Source organism: Cyclopterus lumpus, chromosome 3 (assembly GCF_009769545.1).
Source record: "Cyclopterus lumpus isolate fCycLum1 chromosome 3, fCycLum1.pri, whole genome shotgun sequence".
Taxonomy (NCBI): Eukaryota; Metazoa; Chordata; class Actinopteri; order Perciformes; family Cyclopteridae; genus Cyclopterus; species Cyclopterus lumpus.
In genome coordinates, this window is record NC_046968.1 from 7,064,408 (window position 1) to 7,083,183 (window position 18,776).

Here is an 18,776-nt window from a genome sequence, read left to right on the forward strand (position 1 = left end):
CTGCTGAGCTAATCACATCTGTGACATTTGGTCCATCAAGAGGTTTTCACTCATGGTCCGGGTGGCTAACAACACCCCCGCACCGGCAACTGAACAACAACGGATATAAAAAAGGCTCGGGGAAGAGAAGTTCAAGGTTGTTCGGGACTGTGCGCTGCCTCTTCTTTATTTGGTTCGGGAAGTTCTGTTGGATGAATACTGAATCCAGAATTGTCTGTCGTCCATATGCGTGCTTCCAAAAAAAAAAGCCCATTGTTGTCTCAATTAGAATCTCCTTTGACGTCAGTCCCCAAAAAAAAATCTTTGCAAAAACATCTCCCAAATCAATGCAATGCTCCTTCAAGACAACATGGAATCTAACAGAACGCCCCCTCCATCAACACCTTTGTTTTCCCCTGAATCTACTTCTTGTTGAGGCTCGGCTGTCGAAGTCAATGAATTATTTTAACCAGGTCTCGATCGGATCAGGCCTCTCAGCGTCTGGCGGGGAGAAGATAAGACCTGTTATCTCTTTCCGACAAACCCGCAACCTCTCTCCGTCCTCCCCGTGCCTGGACCAGAGGGAGGGCAAAAGGGAGGGAAGGAGATGAACGACACAAATACATCAGCCTAGATATAATTACAAATGGTCGTACTGATAAAACTAAATATATATAGATATTTACACACAGAACTGAAAATCTAGAAATTGGTGGGAACTTGTAAAATGCTGATAGTAAAATGTTCTGTATTTAAACAAGAAAACAACAAACTGATTTTCTTCTGCATGAGTTTTGTTTTTGTCCTTTTGCAGCACCGAGGGACACACATAGATTAATAGTTTACCAAGACATTAAGTGATTCTTTTGGCCTCGTATAGGCCGAGGAAACAAGCCATGAACACACTGAGATGTTAGTTGAGCTGTTACACAGATCCAGCAGATATGGAGCAACATAATTATTCTGGAGAAATATCTGTCTCTTTGGCTGCAAACGCTCCACTGTGTTCCAACTAGTCGCAATTATTATTTACAAATATTACAATACTTACAAATAGGGAGAGAGTTTTGTGTTCTTTAAATTGTGTGAGTCTTAAGAGTAAGACACACAAAATATTAGAAAATATTAATATTTAAATAAGAATTAAAAAAAGTGAATTGACATCATTTTTAATGTAAATACATTCTACAAAATGACCCAAGAATTTTTAACCTGGCTTTATTATTATTATTATTATTTATTTCTATTCTAGAAATGTATGCAAATTAGCACATATGTGATAATAAAAGGCCTAATTTGCATATTTAAATATATATACATACAAATAATATAGTTTTCTTGCTTCCGGCTGTTTTGAAGAAGGCTAAAATTATCATCTGTTGTGGTTCTGTCTAATACACTGTTTAGCAATCAGCCATTTCCCACAGGAAAAGTCTTAACGAGTATTTAATTAATGGCATTGATTAATTTGGTGGAGGAAAATCTGCTCCATGGGTCAGACACAAGGAATCGGACAAAGCGACGTCCCTCACCATTTCTCAGTCCTCGTCTCGGTTTTACACGTTACACTCCGCGCTTCTTTAAATGTCTTCATTGTGTCACGCTGCTTGCAGATGGCCCCGCGTGGAAAGCCAACATTTCTCCGCGGTGTTGTTTGGCTCAATTAGCGCACCGACTAGCTGCGGTGGGCTCCACAATACAACCTAATTGCTCATTTACCGTTTTGTGTCTCTTTTCGGATTGCCAAAAGACCAGAATGTGTAATCAGGTGTGGGCACTCGATGAGGCGAGGCAAATAAGTCAACGTTGCAGACCATCATTACCGTGCGGGGGATTGTGTGATGCCGCGGAGGTTTATTTCCTCCTGTCTGGTCTCTGAAGATGGAGGAGAGTGCAACTTTGAGCTGAGGGAGATACACATCCGATCGCTCTGTCTTTGCTCTCTGCTAGTTTGATTGGTCGTGTGAGTTCAGTCCATATTTGGTCTGAGTCGAGTCGAATATTTCTATCTAGCCCATTTTTGACAACCAAGCTACACCACTGCTGCCCTTCAGTGTCAATCCCAACCAGCTGAAGCCATATCCCTAAACCACAGTGAACTGTAGGCGATGACAATTCATAGGGCCGCTCTGCACAAACAGTTTATTTTCCCTTCATCGATGAACGGTGTGAAAAATGTTCCATGCTTCTGAGATTTTACCAACGTTTGTGAAGTGCTTTAAAGGCGGATCGCGATATGACGCGCGGCGTAAATGGTGAAGATGGACGGAAACATGAGACGAGTGAGTGGGCACTGAAACTGTGACGTCTTGATTATGGGACAGACTTTTTTTTGATTACTAGACCAAGCGTCTGTCTCTGCTGCGATGCATATCTACTAATGAGCCGCTAGAAGAGACAAACACAATAATAGCCTATTGAACTCCAGAGGGCTGTCTTTACTGCCGCAACAACCCGTCCGTCCGGGCAGCGGGTAGCTGGTTTGTTGGCAGTCAGGAAACCTTTTTGATGACCCGTCACAGAGATGAGGCTAAGCAGTGACTCATCATTTAGAAGATGCTCTCAATCTTAATGAACTGGAAGGGGTCGCTGTCTGTCTGTCATATTTAATGGTGATGCCTTGTGTACCCAATGTGTAGTGCATTAAGAGGAGATTCCTATTAACTGTTACACCGGTAAACGGCACGCTGGATGGGACTCGCTACAATATTAACTGTTACACTGGCGAATGGCATGTTGAATGGGGCTCGCTACAATATTAACTGTTACACCGGTAAACGGCACGCTGGATGGGGCTCGCTACAATATCAACTGTCACACCGGTAAACGGCACGCTGGATGAGGCTCGCTACAATATTAACTGTCACACCGGAAAACGGCACACTGGATGAGGCTCGCTACAATATTAACTGTTACACCGGTAAACGGCACGCTGGATGAGGCTCGCTACAATATTAACTGTTACACCGGTAAACGGCACGCTGGATGAGGCTCGCTATAATATTAACTGTTACACCGGTAAACGGCACGCTGGATGAGGCTCGCTACAATATTAACTTTTACACCGGTAAACGGCACGCTGGATGAGGCTCGCTACAATATTAACTTTTACACCGGTAAACGGCACGTTGGATGAGGCTCGCTACAATATTAACTGTTACACCGGTAAACGGCACGCTGGATATGGCTCGCTACAATATTAACTGTTACACCGGTAAACGGCACGCTGGATGGGGCTCGCTACAATATTAACTGTTACACCGGTAAACGGCACGCTGGATGAGGCTCGCTACAATATTAACTGTTACACCGGTAAACGGCACGCTGGATGAGGCTCGCTACAATATTAACTGTTACACCAGCGTACGGCATGCTATGTAAAGCTCCCTAATATGTTATATCTAATTTGTGCCCCTGCAGATTTATTGTGTTTCCAGCCCCTCCTTTCTGTGACAGACCACTGACTTAGTGACTCGCTTCAGGCCCTTCTTGTTTTGTTTGTTATTTCTGGGGTGCTTTTGCTCATGTCGTGACATTCACTGCTCTTTTCCCCCTGCGCCCTCAGGATCATCCGCCGCTTACCACGCGCAATACCTCACCTTCATCCAGCCTGGTCGTAAATTCACCATTGCCCCTCTGCCCCGGGGCGGTCCTTGTCCTAAGCTAAGCTAAGCTAACCCTGTCCTGGCTCCAGCTTCGTAATTTACTGACAGACACAAGAGTCGTATTAATCTTCCCGTCGTGAACAGTAAATGACAAGTACACTGTCCACAATGTCTAACTGAGTCTTTACGAATAAGAACTGTCTGCTGGCCTGCCTGTCGGAATAGCAGAGCTTGTTTGTTGTGTGTATGTGTGTGTAGACGGAAGAGGACAGCCTCCTGGAGGTTTCTCATCACGCAAAACCTCTGTTGACTTAAGGAATCCACACATGATGCACACACCATGAGACAGGAAATACTCTAGATATTTACTATTTCTGGAGTACTTCCTGTCTCAGTTTGACATGAATCCTCATGAGGAATAACCACTTTACGAGACCTATTTTATATACAGAGTTTAATCCTTGTCATGCATGGCCAGAGGAAAGCGAGCCTAATGAAAGAGAAACAGAGCGCATCCTCCCCAATAATGAGGGCCGGACAGTTGCAGAATAAGAAACTCTGCAACTCGTGCTCCTCGTGGTTATTTAGTTTCCAGCGCTGATTGTTTTGTTTGTGAGCATAATTGACAGTAATATAGTCCTGCCACTGCCTGAAGAGAGGTTGGAGGACATCTGACTATCACTCCCACAACATGGCGGAGGAGTGACAGCCACAAGTCCTCCAACCTCTCCTCAAAAGAACGTTGCACATAAATACATAAACGTTTTTTTACGAGGTAGTCACTGTATACGCAGTCTCAGTAGAGTGTGAAGACAATGAATAATCTTAAAGGCACAGCTAAATGAAAAAATAGGACTGCCAATAAAGATTTTGAAGTGCTCAATCTAAAAATTTAAGGGCATATCTATCAAACGAGGGATTTCCTCCACACCCCTCTCACCCAACGGTGCTAACAGTGCATACAGTGGAGACAGAGCTAACAGTGTTAACAAGTGGGGCACGCTCACATGTACTAATATGCACTTAAAGGCACGTAAACAAAGCACAGCAACGCTTAGATTACAACACACACAGTGGCAGAGCAACGTCATCCTCTGCTCAGGGAGACATTACTCCAATGTATCCGTACACAGCAAAATAGTTGTCTGCTGCTATATTAATGCTCCGGACGTCGACTTTAAGGCCCCTTCAAGTTTATGACTTCAGCGTGTAAACCGGACAGTTAAAACTTGAATATTCAGACTCTCACACACTATGAATATGTTATGGCCAGTACAATGAGAGAATTTTTAAAAATATGTCCCTCTACACATGTTTTTGCCCAGTTGTGGAATATTGTTCAGATCAGATGTAGACATATAGGTTAACTGTGAGGATTCCTGTGGAGAAGTTGACAACATGAAAACATGAATGCCGTTAAGATGCATTATAATTTACTGAAAGGTTTGTGCAAACCATTTAAGTCCCTCTTCTCTCAAAAATGTGTTTTCCTTATTGCTACTTTAGTTGGATGTTTGAGCTGCACTGCTGCACAGCACGAGGGTTAAGCAGAGTTAAATTGGACTTTTCAGAGAAGCAGTTAAACTCTTGATATGAACAATATTTTCTTCTTAATTTCTTAAGTGTCTTTAATGTCTCAACAGTTACATATTTAAATATCTCGCCGCGAAGCATGAACCCCCTCACCCACAATTAAGGCAGACATGAAGGATGCCTTCCTTCATGTCTTCCTTTTCTCCGTAATCTTCCCTTCTCCTTTCTTTTCTCATTTAAATATTTCTCTCCCTCTCTTTCAATCCTTTCCACTTTTTTCTCCTGCCATATTCTCTCTTGCCTCCCTCTTGTTCTCCTCCTTCATCTCACCACTTACTTTTCTTCCCATCCCAACTCCTATATGTATCTCCTCCTCTCTCCCTATACCTCACACTACGTCCCTCCACCAAATTTCTCCTCCCTCCTTCCCCCTCTGCATATCATCCCTCCCTCTCTTTCTCTCCGCGATGAAAGAGGGAGTTTTGAAAGCGAGCGAGAATCCGAGGAGGAGGTTGAAGGGGAGGGGTGGGTCCCTATAAGAGCATCCGCCTCCAGCCTCCACGAAGCCAGAACAACCACGCTGAGACCGAGGGAAGGAAACGTATACGCTGACGAACCTCCACCTGCACCCGAGGGACCCCTACAGGCACCCACAACATCACCCCAACACAGGTAAGGGGACACTGTGGAGAAGGAGGCAGACGGAGAGGGAAAATAATTGGCTTGACCTCTGACCTTTGATACAGAACCGTTTGCGCTTAGCAGGTTTGTCGTAAAAGCGAAGACCTTTTGTTACATTGGTTAACAGATTGACAAGCAATATTGTACTTTAAGCTTTATTGGAGAAAGGACAGATATTTGTTCATGTTATCATGTCAATATGTCTGATTTAGAGTGAACAAAAAAATGCAATCCAAATGTGAATTCCTTTTTAATTAAATCTAAATTCAACTGAAACAATTGGGCTTTGAAGGGAAGAATATTAACACTTTTTTTCGAAAAATACTTTATTTTTCCCAAGTTTTTTACTCCATCACTTTGTCTATCATCCACGCCTGCTGTAGGGTCCCAGGGTAACTGTTGCAGCCATTGTCTGTGACCCTCCGACCCCCTGGGTTCCTTGAGCCTGAACGCTTGTAATGACGCTGATCAAAGAATTGAGGCTCTATTTATTGTTGACGGACAATACCGAGCCTCCCCGAGGTTAAATACTACGCGTTTGAGTTGATTAAAAGCATAAAGCAGCGGGGAGCACGAGGTGCAGACGCTCCATCTGAGGACTGCTCATGCATTTGGTTTCGTCAAGGGGGAAATGTCATAAATAGTACGTCGCCATTAGTCATTAATCGTTCAGGCCTGATTTACTTCACCGCTCTGCTGGCTTTCATGAATGAAAGGAGAGTCTTCGCAGATAGCCGCTGCGTGTTTGTGTTTACGCTGTGGCTTGAGACGCAGAGTAATGGTGTGTAATCTGGGTGAGTGCACCTTAATTAGTCAGGGTGCGATTTCCCCGGGCTCACTTCATTAGAAGGTTATTTTCAGATTTTCAAAGGCATTTGCCTGAATAATAGTTTGATATACTTTTTCTTTTAAGGCAATATCTGCCAAATGATAAAGGATGAAATAAAATTTTAATTCAAGCCCCACAAAAAAAAAATCTGAAATAAAAGAGAGCAATGGGTACTGATCCCTCTTTTATTTAAAATGTTGATGTCGCTGCGTGAAGTGCAAATCTAGAGTTCCACTGACAATAAATCAGAAAATTCTCAGGACGCTCAGTACATTGAGGGTAGAGACAGTAATGTAAATGTTTTTTTATTGATCCTATATAAAACATCTTCACATCAGGCCCATAGTGCCCCTGCAGGCGCCCGTTACCCTTTATGAGTCCAAATCCATCATATAAAATGCTTCTATTTAATGATTTGGTATTAAGATTATGGAATGATTTTATGATAATGACTTTTTAATCATCATTAGTATTATTATTATTAGTGGTAATGGCAGCATTTCTATTTCTGTAGTGTTACGAATAATATTTCCCTCATGCCTTACGGCATTTATGTGTAAAACTCATTATCATTGAGTGTTTCTTTAAGCTGTCAAGAACCGATTATGAAGTTAATCAACTTTAAGATTGGATGTTCCCTTCTTTTTTAACGTTGAATAATCAACATTGTGTGTTCGTTCAGCCCGGGGCTCCATTTTTTTTATTTGACCTTGACAGAAACTTCCAAAAGAAAAATCAGTTTCTTTATTAAAGCTATTACATTAAGAGGCTCTTTCAACAACCACTGACGATAACAGGTTTGAAAGTGCCCGTAACTGGTTCTAATTATCTGAGTAAGAAAAGCTTACCGCTGCGTATCAGGAAGAGGCTGATGCAGATCCACAGATACTGTGGCGCTCTGGCTGAAACCGCGCTGTTCTTAACTGATTCGGGGGGAAACTAGAGACTGCGTTCTCATACCTGAGGGCAGATAATCAAAGCTGTGAAATGTATTTATTTTCTGATTAGCTTTGTCATGTGCTCTGGCATTTCTGCATTGGCTGGGTGGAATAGATCCCAGAGTTAATAAACTAACTGAACGCATTGATAGAGAGCTGGTAGTCAGAAAGGGAGGCGCACTGCATGAGCAGAGAGAAGAAGAAAAAAAAAGTCCACTTGAAAGCCAGAATAAAGAGAAATCCATAGAGGACGTGGCGTTAATTAGCCTTTAGCTTACCCAAAAAAAACCACCCTGACTGCACAAATCATTAAGACCACTTTACTGAATCGCAGCCCCAATTTCCACAGCCCCGTGTCTCATCTCCGCACGACACACTTAAAGAAACCTCAGGACACCATTCTCCCTGGAAGGCTATATGGGGGGAAATTGAGGTGGTACAAGGGCAGCAGGATCACGGGTCATTGTGCGGGTGTGTACGGCTATGGTGGCTGCGCGGATCTGGCCGTGTGAATGCCGAGTGTTAATCCAAGCATACAATGTTCTCAACACGGCAGTGTCCCTGTCCATCCTTTTGTGCTGGGAGGATTTCGTCCTGGCTGCCCCACAGCGTGCTCTTCATTCTCCCTGCCTGTTTATACATCAATGGAAAACCGACTCTTGCCAGACGCAGTTGCACTCCTTTTAACTGTGATGTACATTTTCTGTTGCTGTTGTTGATTACGTGAATGTTCTTTGGCACAGGACAAATATCAGAGCGCAAAGGCTCAGAGCTTTCTCCAGGTTTTTTAAAAGATTTTTAAAACATGAATTTGGAGGCCAAACTAAAAGTTGAGGTCAGTGTCAGTTAGCTCAAACACACATACTTAGACTTTGCATTGGACGCAAGGATTTAAGGGAAGAAGGTGCAACATTTAGGGGGATCTATTGGCAGCAGTGGAATCTAATGCTAATAAGTATGTTGTCTTTAGTGTCAATCTTTAGCATTTAGCCATAAGCGTTTAACACGTTTTAGTTAGCTTACAATCAGCGGTTTCTATCGACATAGGGAGCAGGTCCTCTTCACCATGTTTCTATAGAAGCCCAGAATGAACAAAGCACAGACTGGCTCGAGACAATTAAGGCCCACATGTCACATTTTTTAGTAGGCAACTGTACTCTTGGTACACAGGAGAAGTTCCAACTGGTCGCAGTCTGCAACCTCACTGCTGCAAAATCCTCCACACTGCACCTTTTGGGAACTTTGGATATGTTTGCTTGCAATTGTCCCACCTCTACACTGTGAGAACAAATTCCCTTGCAGCCCCAAAAAGGCACTTTCCCCATAGGTGGCCATCAAAGGAAACTGAAAGAATGATTTATCTTCAATTTTAAACCCACAAATAAAGAGTGTTTTGTAACCCAGCTATGCGAGACATCAAAGGCGATGTGTCGAGGGAAAGAGACACTGCGATGAAGCTAATAAACAACCAAGTTAAAAAACTAAAAAATGGAGATTATCCAAGTTCTAATTACAGATCAGAGATATCAGGAATTTCTGACAGCTACAATGTCTCCTGCTTAGTGAAAAGAACTACAGCAGGTATCGACTGACCGCCAACCGACCCTTAAAATGGTTGCAAAGCCACCATCAGAGACAGTAAAAAATAATACGATTGATTCAGATAATTATAAAGGAGCTATCCATATTGTATCAAAACCACAAAAGCAGCTGATTTGGGCCATACATAAATGATGTGACAACCAGGCTGGAAGTGGGGGTATTCATCTTGAAATAACAGACGTTTGAATAACTGAACACTGTTTTTCCCATTCTGCCGACTATCTATATCGGGTGAACGCAGAGGGCAAACAAATAAATGTCACATTTGTGTAGGTGGGCTGGACAAGCATCACCTCATCTCAAAACATAAACAAAACAAAAAATCCATATGAAATGTGTTTAAATGTGATGGTTTGAGTGCGTGTGAGCACACCTCGCAACCCTTAATCGACTTAAGTGATTAGGTGCATTGAGAAGGGAAATTGGTTCAGCTTAGCGCGTCTGCCTGTAATGACTTTGGCTTGTAGTCTACTGCCACGTCACACCCAGCCTGACTGACTTGTGAAAGGTTTCTTTCTAAAGGTGTCTTCTGGCTGGAGAAAATAGAAAATAGAATAGAAATAATGTTGCAGTTGTGCAGTTGGACTGTTACTGCCGTGGCAGATTTTTTTAGGCTTTCTTACAATAAACCTGTACAATATACTGATCATCCTGATTCAGAAATAAGGGAGAGGTTTGTATGCAGAAACAGGTGAAATAATTAGTGTGAAATGGCCTAATTGCCGCGCAACATTCAGTAATGACAGATAAACCAGTAGATAGAGAGTGTAAGACGGCCATGATGGAGACAAATTAATATATAGATTAGATATGTTTAATCAACTTGATTGGTAAGATGGGTTACTGTCCTGAAATGTGTCACATCAATGACCACCCTGCCATTTTGCCAGATAGCTATCAATATTAAAACAAAGAGCACATTGTATCTTGAGTGGGCCTGAGACAAGCTGTCAATCAAAGTGACTTTACTGACAGTTAAAGTAGTCGGCCATCTGGCTCCAGGCAGAAGACTAAGTAACATTTAATTACCTGTCAAACTGAATCATCAACCAACAAAGCCAACATCAAGAATACGCTTTAATTGTTACCCCTGCCAGGAGGATCATGCGATCGGTTGCGTGTGTGTGTGTGTGTGATTGTGTGTGGTGTGTGTGTGTGTGTGGTGTGTGTGCGTGAGTGGACGCCTCTGGTTCTGTCCACTGCTAATCTCACAGTCTGCTCCATCAAACTGCGTAATATTTTGGGTGGCCAGTCATGGCTGCATGTACAAGGACCTCACATGTTTGTGCAGACTCAGACTTCATCTAGAACACCTTTTATTCATACTGCCATTGACTGCCTGCTGCCATTGACTGCCTGCTGCCATTGACTGCCTGCTGCACACTACCAATTAACCAATTGAGTGCATCTCTGACCCCGAGCAGCTACTCTGCACCCAACAGTGTTTTTTGGTTGGTGTGTTTGTCTAGCAGCTGGCAGAGCTACCAGTTCACACACTGCTGAGTACCTATACTATTGTCCCAGTAGGGGACCACACAGATACCTTGAGTGAGTTTAATTGAGTTTTTAAAGATTCTCTGAAGTGTATTATGCGACGACTTCTCGCCGATTGCCTGCATACATCGCAGCTTGTTCTTAAGTTTGAATGAAGTGTGCTTTTTACGACACCCTCACAGCCCTTTGGTGTTTAGAAGGATGGTTAGCCAATCGTGGGTTTTATTCATTCAGTCACACAATACAGAAGTGGTCTTTGCAGACACACACACACCTGGCGGATATCTGCACTCTACTGAGAACCCTTAGTTTGTTTTCATTAATATGCTGCTTCTCCCTCCTTCATAGGTCGGAAGTTTAATCAGTTTATTGTAAAGCTTTTCAGTTTAAAGCTGCAGTTTATTAGGCCCGGGTGTAGTTGTGTATAATGACTTCAGTGTATGTACGTAAAAAAAGATATCTTTAAATTACAGCAGCTACTATTCCATCGTCCTTTTTTCAGGAGCATTCAGGCTTTTTTATTTATAAAAAGGTCAATAAAGGAAAACTTAATTTGCATATTAACAGACTGGGTTTGAACTACATTGAACTTTCAAATTAAAGTCAACTTCAGTCATAAAATGACCTGAATTTATAATTTCATGCAAATGCCATAACGCAGAATACAATTTAGGCAGAAGTCCATTAAAACAAAGGTAACGTCTGTTTCTTTGTTGTTGTTTAAAACTCCAGTATGTCAACATGTCCGGACCAACATTATACAGAAAGCACCTACAAATGCCCAGAAAAGTGACAGCCAAAGTACATGGTGTACTGACGTGAATATTGCGGTTATTACATTTAAGGTAAGTACAAATCTGCAGTCCGGCTTTTGAAAATGTGCACACTGCTCCTCCGTTCAACCACGCGTGCATAATCCGGCTTTAAGTCGCTCTTCAGGCCGAGAGTAATTTATTTTGTACTTCCTGTTCTTGATGAGAAAATGGCAATAATGGAGAGAAATAATGGCGGATATGGTTGATAACGCAGACAGCTGTGAGTTATCGGACGACAAGACCACAAATAGGACTTGAACCTACATTGTAATGTTTCTGTAATTTTACCAGTACTTATTCATAGTTGAAGACACTTTTTATTCAACAAGGTGAAGAGGTCTCACTGTGTGTACTTTTTTCTATTTAACCAGCCAAAGCTCATTGACATACAGCTACGCATATGGAAGCTTTCCAGGGTGGCATTTCATTTATATTTTACTGAATACTAGCTAAGTTCTACAAAATACCACAGCTGCTCCTTTGGTATAGTCTTGAATTGCAACTTGTGAAACTCTTTTTTTCAGCTAGTAAAACCGATCAAATGGCATCGTTTTTTTTTTATATTCTGGATTGGAGACACTACTGAGAGATATTCTATGGACAGGAATTACTTTCATCTGAATTATACATTATATCATCTGCAAACCTCCATCAGCGGCACCTCAGAGCCGTGCCAGACAGTAATGACTTAATTAACTGGTTTATTTAGTGGTTAATCAGTTAATTAAAAGCAGAGTAATTGGGTTTTTAGAGAGAGAGAGAGAGAGAGAGAGAGAGAGAACCCGGCAGACGTCAGTAGAAGGATGAGAGAGAGGTGGAACGCTGGAGAGGTGCTAACCACAAGCGTAAAGGAATGAAGTTGCATAATCGTAGTCACGATGCAAAAATAATTTATGAAATGATTTACCACTTTTTTCTGGGTATTGAGGGACAGGCGTTAATCAGGGGTTAGGACACAAGTGTGCTCAATCAAATGTACACGTTGTGGGAGGAGCACATAGCATCAGAAAAACAGTGTGATGATACAGTCATGCATTCTGTCTTGTTGTGTAGTTGTTAGGAAATCTGAAATTAATCGTTTTCAGTGGGAAGGAAATTGGCCACGATGGTTGACTGTTTCCTGCAGTCGCCCTCAAGTTGGATTCAGACTTCTCCATAAACCTCCAACGACAGCTGTCAAATCATGTTTTGGGATTCATGTTTATTCATGTTTCACAAAGTTAAGATTATCATGGAACAAAACTTTCCTCACAGGGGAAGACAATTGTCCTGCCTTGCATGAACCCTTCCAGTGAGCATAGACAGCTATGTTTCCCTTTGGTCCGGACTGAACCATCTCAGCTATTATTGGATGGATTGCCATGTCATTGTGTGCACACATTTATGGTTTCCACATGAAGAATCTAATTAACTTCGGTGATCCCTTCAAGATCCCAAGATAAATACTGTGAAAGTATCAAAAACCTTCAATCCGTATTTAGAAACTGTGCCTTTAAACAAGCACAACACTACAATATAGAGACCATCTCACAGTTACATCTAAACGTTCTAAATGTGTCCCAGTGTATTTCTCTTTGCCGTGCATGTGATTGACATCAGCTGACAGGAAGTAAACATGCACCCATGCTGTTAATAGAGGCATTATCAGACAGCAAGAGATACAGAAGTATCAGCTGTCGTGCCACCAAACTTCAGAGCAGCTCCTTTCCTCAGTTCAGCCTCTATCCTCCATATATACAAAAGTTATATTTGTGTGTTTTTCTTATGTGGCAAAACGAGACCACAAACTGCAATTTGTGGCACTACCATGTACCAACAAAAAAAAGACCTTGTAACTTGTAACATCGATGGTGGTCATGATAAACCCGCTAAATATGTCCAAGTATACAGCCTCGCAGAGCTGCCACAGCACGGCCGTAGACTCTTATAGTCTTGTGAGACGACACATATATGAAGGTAAGCATGTATTCCACTTTTATTCAGGCTACAGCATCTGTATGTGCGTGCATCCTCGGTACACAGGCTCAGCAGATAACAGAGATGAGCAGATTATCCTCACCTTGCAGCTGAGTTTTCGAAAGCCAAAGTTTGCCACGAAGTCAGCGACAGGAGGTTGGAGAACGAGATGCCTTTTGGACAAACGAACACGCCCTAGCTGTTTGTCTCAACCCACTGCCATCTGCCAATCCCGTGCCGCCCTTAGCTCTCCTCCAATATGACTAAAATGACTGCGTTGCTCTTTTGTCCTTTGCTGACAAACCCGCCCTCTTTCCTATCGGACTTGAGACTCAACGCACGCTTTTTATTGTTTGCACACCAGAGCGCTGATTAATTTTGATTAATTTTGATTAATTTTGCAGAGCTGCCGTTTGATGGGTAGCAAGAGATTGGAATGCACTGTCGTGGAAGTACACTTCTATCAGTTTTTAATTAATCTGAATAAATTCCACATTTCTTCAAGTCATTATGAAGTAGCGATTGATTGAAGACAAAATTTGTTTTACTTTCAGCCACGTTAGTTTAATAGATAATGACAACCTACTGCTAAAAGGGCAGTGTCGTGTGTGTGTGTGTGTGTGTGTGTGTGTGTGTGCCTACCAATGTACTGTATTATGGTCATACACACATTATGCATGTGTGAGAATGCATGTGTTTGTGTGCTGCGTATGTTTGTGTGTCTTTCTGTGTTTTGCAAGTAAGTTTGAGCGTGCATGTTTGTCAGCAACAAACAGTGACTCAGTTCGTTGCCAGCGGCATTAATTGAGTCATCAATTAAAGGAGTTAATGAGTTTGTTTAATGAGATGAAAACGCTGGTTGTGTTTCTGACGTCACACTCACCAGACTGGGCTGTTCCAACCAGAATAAAGTCAAACGGTTTTGCTTTTGCTCTTTTTCTTCTTCTTCTTTATATTCTCCAAAGTCTGCTGTGTTCTCTTTCTGTCCCGTAGTCTCATTTTTACTCTCTTAGTGTCATACATATGTCCCTCCCCTTCTCACTGCGGTGTCCAAGGCAACACAATGTAAAGGAATCCTCCACCGTTTTGGGAAATATATGCTCGCCTAGAGTTTGGTATTAATAGACATTTTGACTTCGTCGTGGCAGGAAGACATGACAGTGAGGCCGCAGCATGCACAATACCAGGACCCTGGAAGTAGCTTGCAAGCATAGAATGTCACCGTTTTCAATGTTATTAATAACAAATGGGCTTTTTTCTTTTATGCAAAACTGACAAAGTTGCAAATTGTTGGTATGTTTAACACATGTAGACATTAGAAATGTCATTGTGGCTTGAGGAGCAGCCTCCAGTGCTCCTCACTGGCCGACTACAGCTGCACTAAATGACAGTAGCCTATGTAGCTTTCCATAAGCCTTTGTCCAAAGCTAAGGTGATTCTTGGATTTGTTGCTTGCTAAGAGGATACAACATGTAAATGAAACACTGAGAGCTTTCAGAAGCACATTTTCCTTCTTTTGATTGAATCTTTTGTCCTGCTTCCAGTCTTGGTGCTAAGCTAGCTCTGAACGCATCTTAGGCTAATGCTAATGTCACTCCGCGATCAAGACCGCACCAAGATAAACAGCTGTTCTGTGTTACTTCGATGTACTTTTGAGTGTGGATTCTTTTTTGTGTGCATTTATCAAGAACTTTTTATTTACTTTCCATAAGTGTCATGTAATTCTACATTGGCCTGTTCACACTTTGACACGTGCTAGGTTGGCTGGCGACACAGACACCTGCATCAGTGTTGAAAACCTCTAAAGAGCAGTGATTAGCGAAAGCTGAAACCCCGCCATCAGACACTACACATTAGGCCTCACTAAGGACAGAAAAATGAGACGAGTAGGGATGCATGGAATTGTCAGACTGAACATGTGCATTTGCTCTGTCCTGTCCCGTCCTGTCCTGAACTGTCCTGTCCTGTCCTGTCCCGTCCTGTCCCGTCCTGTCCCGTCCCATCCTGTCCCGTCATGTCCCGTCCTGACCTGTCCTGTCCTGTCCTGACCTGTCCCGTCCTGTCCTGAGCTGTCCTGAACTGTCCTGTCCCGTCCTGACCTGACCTGTCCCGTCCTGTCCCGTCCCGTCCCATCCTGTCCTGTCCCGTCCTGTCCTGTCCCGTCCTGACCTGTCCCGTCCCGTCCTGTCGTGTCCCGTCCTGTCGTGTCCCATCCTGTCGTGTCCCGTCCTGACCTGTCCCGTCCTGTCGTGTCCCGTCCTGTCGTGTCCCGTCCTGTCCTGTCCCGTCCTGACCTGTCCCGTCCTGTCGTGTCCCGTCCTGTCGTGTCCCGTCCTGTCCTGTCCTGACCTGTCCCGTCCTGTCGTGTCCCGTCCTGTCCTGTCCTGTCCTGTCGTGTCCCGTCCTGTCCCGTCCTTACCTGTCCCGTCCTGTCGTGTCCCGTCCTGTCCCGTCCTGTCCTGTCCTGTCCCATCCTGTCCCGTCCCGTCCTGTCCCGTCCTGACCCATCCTGTCCTGTCCCGTCCCGTCCTGTCCTGTCCTGTCCTGTCCTGTCCCGTCCTGTCCCGTCCTGTCCTGACCTGTCCTGTCCTGTCCTGTCCTGTCCTGAGCTGTCCTGTCCTGACCTGTCCTGTCCTGATCTGTCCTGTCCTGTCCTGAGCTGTCCTGAACTGTCCTGTCCCGTCCTGTCCTGACCTGTCCCGTCCTGTCCTGTCCCGTCCCGTCCTGACCTGTCCTGTCCTGAGCTGTCCTGTCCTGAACTGTCCTGTCCCATCCTGTCCCGTCCCGTCCTGTCCTGTCCCGTCCTGACCTGTCCTGTCCTGTCCCGTCCTGACCTGTCCCGTCCTGTCGTGTCCCGTCCTGTCCCGTCCTGACCTGTCCTGTCCTGTGCTGTGCAGCAGACGGTGGGACCATGAAGACTGTGGTGGCTCTGCTGCTGCTCTGTCTGTGTGATCCTGGACAGACTGACTGCCAGGCGGACTGCGTGTCCTGCAGCAACATCCTGCCCAAACCGCTCAGTTTCAACACCATGGTGAGGATGATCTACACACACACACACACACACACACACACACCCTTGGACATTTGCAAGATTGGAGCTCACACCCCAAGACAGAGGGGGAAGTCCATTGTGTCCACTGGTGTTAAAAACTGAAAATAGGTAGAAAACAAACCAAGTCTGAAATATTAGTTATGGCAAACCCATCCAGACAAAACTGGATTACACTCAAACAACTAAAATCCCTCCACTGGGCTGTTTTAATTTGGTGTTAAAATAAGTGAACACCCCCCCCCCCCACACGCACACTCACCCCACCTTCCTCCCGTCCTGACTCAACGCATTACCCTTTTGCCATTTGACTTTTAATTTGTGCTGGCTAATTGATTCCTGGGGATAGATGTGTGTCTCTCCTCTCAGAGCTTCTGCCTGGTGGTTGTTTCTTTTTGGAATAACGACATGGCTGAGATCCCAAAACTTTGAACCGTCAGAGTTGTTAGTGTGAGGCACTTCGATCGCAGTCACATTCACTTCACCTCAAGTGATCCTTTTGAATTGGACATGTATTGCTTCGTAAGACATACGATCTTTAAAGACAGATGTAACTTGCCACCTGCCACTTACTGACTTACTGCTCCCTTTTCAGGGTCCCTGTCTTCTTCCGTTTATTCGATCTTTCGCCTCTCCTTTATCTCCATTCCTCCCTCCTGCCTGAAAGGCATTTCATTTGTAAATCAATAAGCGATCAGGGACCAGACCTCCATGATTAGTCGGCTTCATGGAAACAGTAGATGACGCTCAAAGCAATGTTATTGTCAAAGCTAAGGTATTTCATGCAATATCCATCTTATTTGGACGGATACATAATAACACACACACACAAAGAAGTGGAAGATAAAGGTGATAAACGGGCTACAAATCAATTTCCTTCTGTCATATTGGATTTTGTATTCCACTCAAACGACCCCAGTAAATCAGATGCACGGTTAAGAATACTGCTGCGTCTGCATACTGTTTCATACATAATCTAGATGCAGCATTTAAATCAGGTAAGTCCAAAAGTCTATCCACGCCGACGATGTCAAACATCGTCATGCTAACGAGCTCACAATGAGATCGTTAACATGCTAATGTTCACCACCTGAGATCGGCTCACGTTTGCTACTTATAAGTACACCTGAGGCTGATCGGGGGGGGGGGGGGGGGGGGGGGGGGTTGCAGCTAGCTGGCCATTAACAAAAATATTGATGTCACTAAATGAAAAGTTACGGGATCATCAAAGTCATTATTCCCCCTGAGGGGAACACAACGACGTGTGTATAAAATGTCATGGCAGTCTGATGGTATTGTGGACCGACCAGCCAGTCGCCCGACAGACCTACACCGCCATCCCCCAGAACTCGGCTAACCGCTGTCCACAGTGGGGTCTGTCTATTTCATGATATGAATGAGACAATCTCTTGTCTTTGTCTCTGCCAGGTGTGTCTCACTGAGTGCGAAGCCGTCGTCTCCCCGGCCTTCTCCTGGGACTTCTGTCGCACGGTGCTGTCATCGCCAATTTCCTCCCTTACTGGTAGCATGCGGAAAAGATCTCAGGAGGAGGTGGAGGCCCTGTTTCCCGACGAGGAGGAGGAGGAGGAGGAGGAGGAGGAGGAGGAGCCGATGGAGAGGGGTCTGTTGCTGCCCTATGTGCTGCAGAGGTACGATCCCATGACCGGGGCTCTCGGGGTGGACGAGAGGGATCTGGGCGGCGTGGCCGGCCAGCCGAACACCGCCTACAATGCTCAGAGCGCCCTGTCTCTTGAGGATGAGTATGAGGAGGAGGCAGGGCAGGAAGAAGGGGCTGCTGACATGGCAGCGAGAGGACAGGGCGACGAGGGGCTCAGCGTTTTCAAGAGGTTCGGAGGCTTCGTCAAGGGGAGGCACGCCTACAGGAAGCTGATGTCTCCGGCGAGATCGTACCAGAAGAGGTACGGGGGCTTCATCGGCATTCGGAAGTCGGCCCGCAAGTGGAACAACCAAAAACGTTTCAGCGAGTTGCTGAAGCAGTATCTGAGCACGAAGGCCACCAAGTTCAACAGTGTGTCAAAGGACCTCGCCCAAGTGAACGAAGTTTAAACCTTCACGGCACTGACATGAAGCAGTTTGATGATGTATTTCACCAACGTGTCAAACTTTAACTGCCGTCACCAAAGTTGACCTTAAAGTCAATTTCCAAAAAAGGAAAACTAAGCCCGTAATGCGAGACTCCCATTGCAAGCGTCTTTGTCTCAAGACATAAGAATTGCCGCTTCTGTTTTTCATCCTTTTAATTATGATGCAAACCAATTATCAGACCTAATTTTA

At 44.2% G+C, this 18,776-nt stretch overlaps 1 protein-coding gene across 1 annotated transcript; it reads left to right on the forward strand.

The window, feature by feature from the left end:
* Positions 1-16,343: 16,343 nt before the first annotated feature.
* Positions 16,344-18,548, forward strand: pnoca (prepronociceptin a). The gene is made up of 2 exons (XM_034529327.1): positions 16,344-16,463; positions 17,910-18,548. The coding sequence occupies exons 1-2, from the start codon at positions 16,344-16,346 to the stop codon at positions 18,546-18,548; spliced, it is 759 nt and encodes a 252-aa protein (XP_034385218.1).
* The last annotated feature ends 228 nt before the right edge of the window (positions 18,549-18,776 follow it).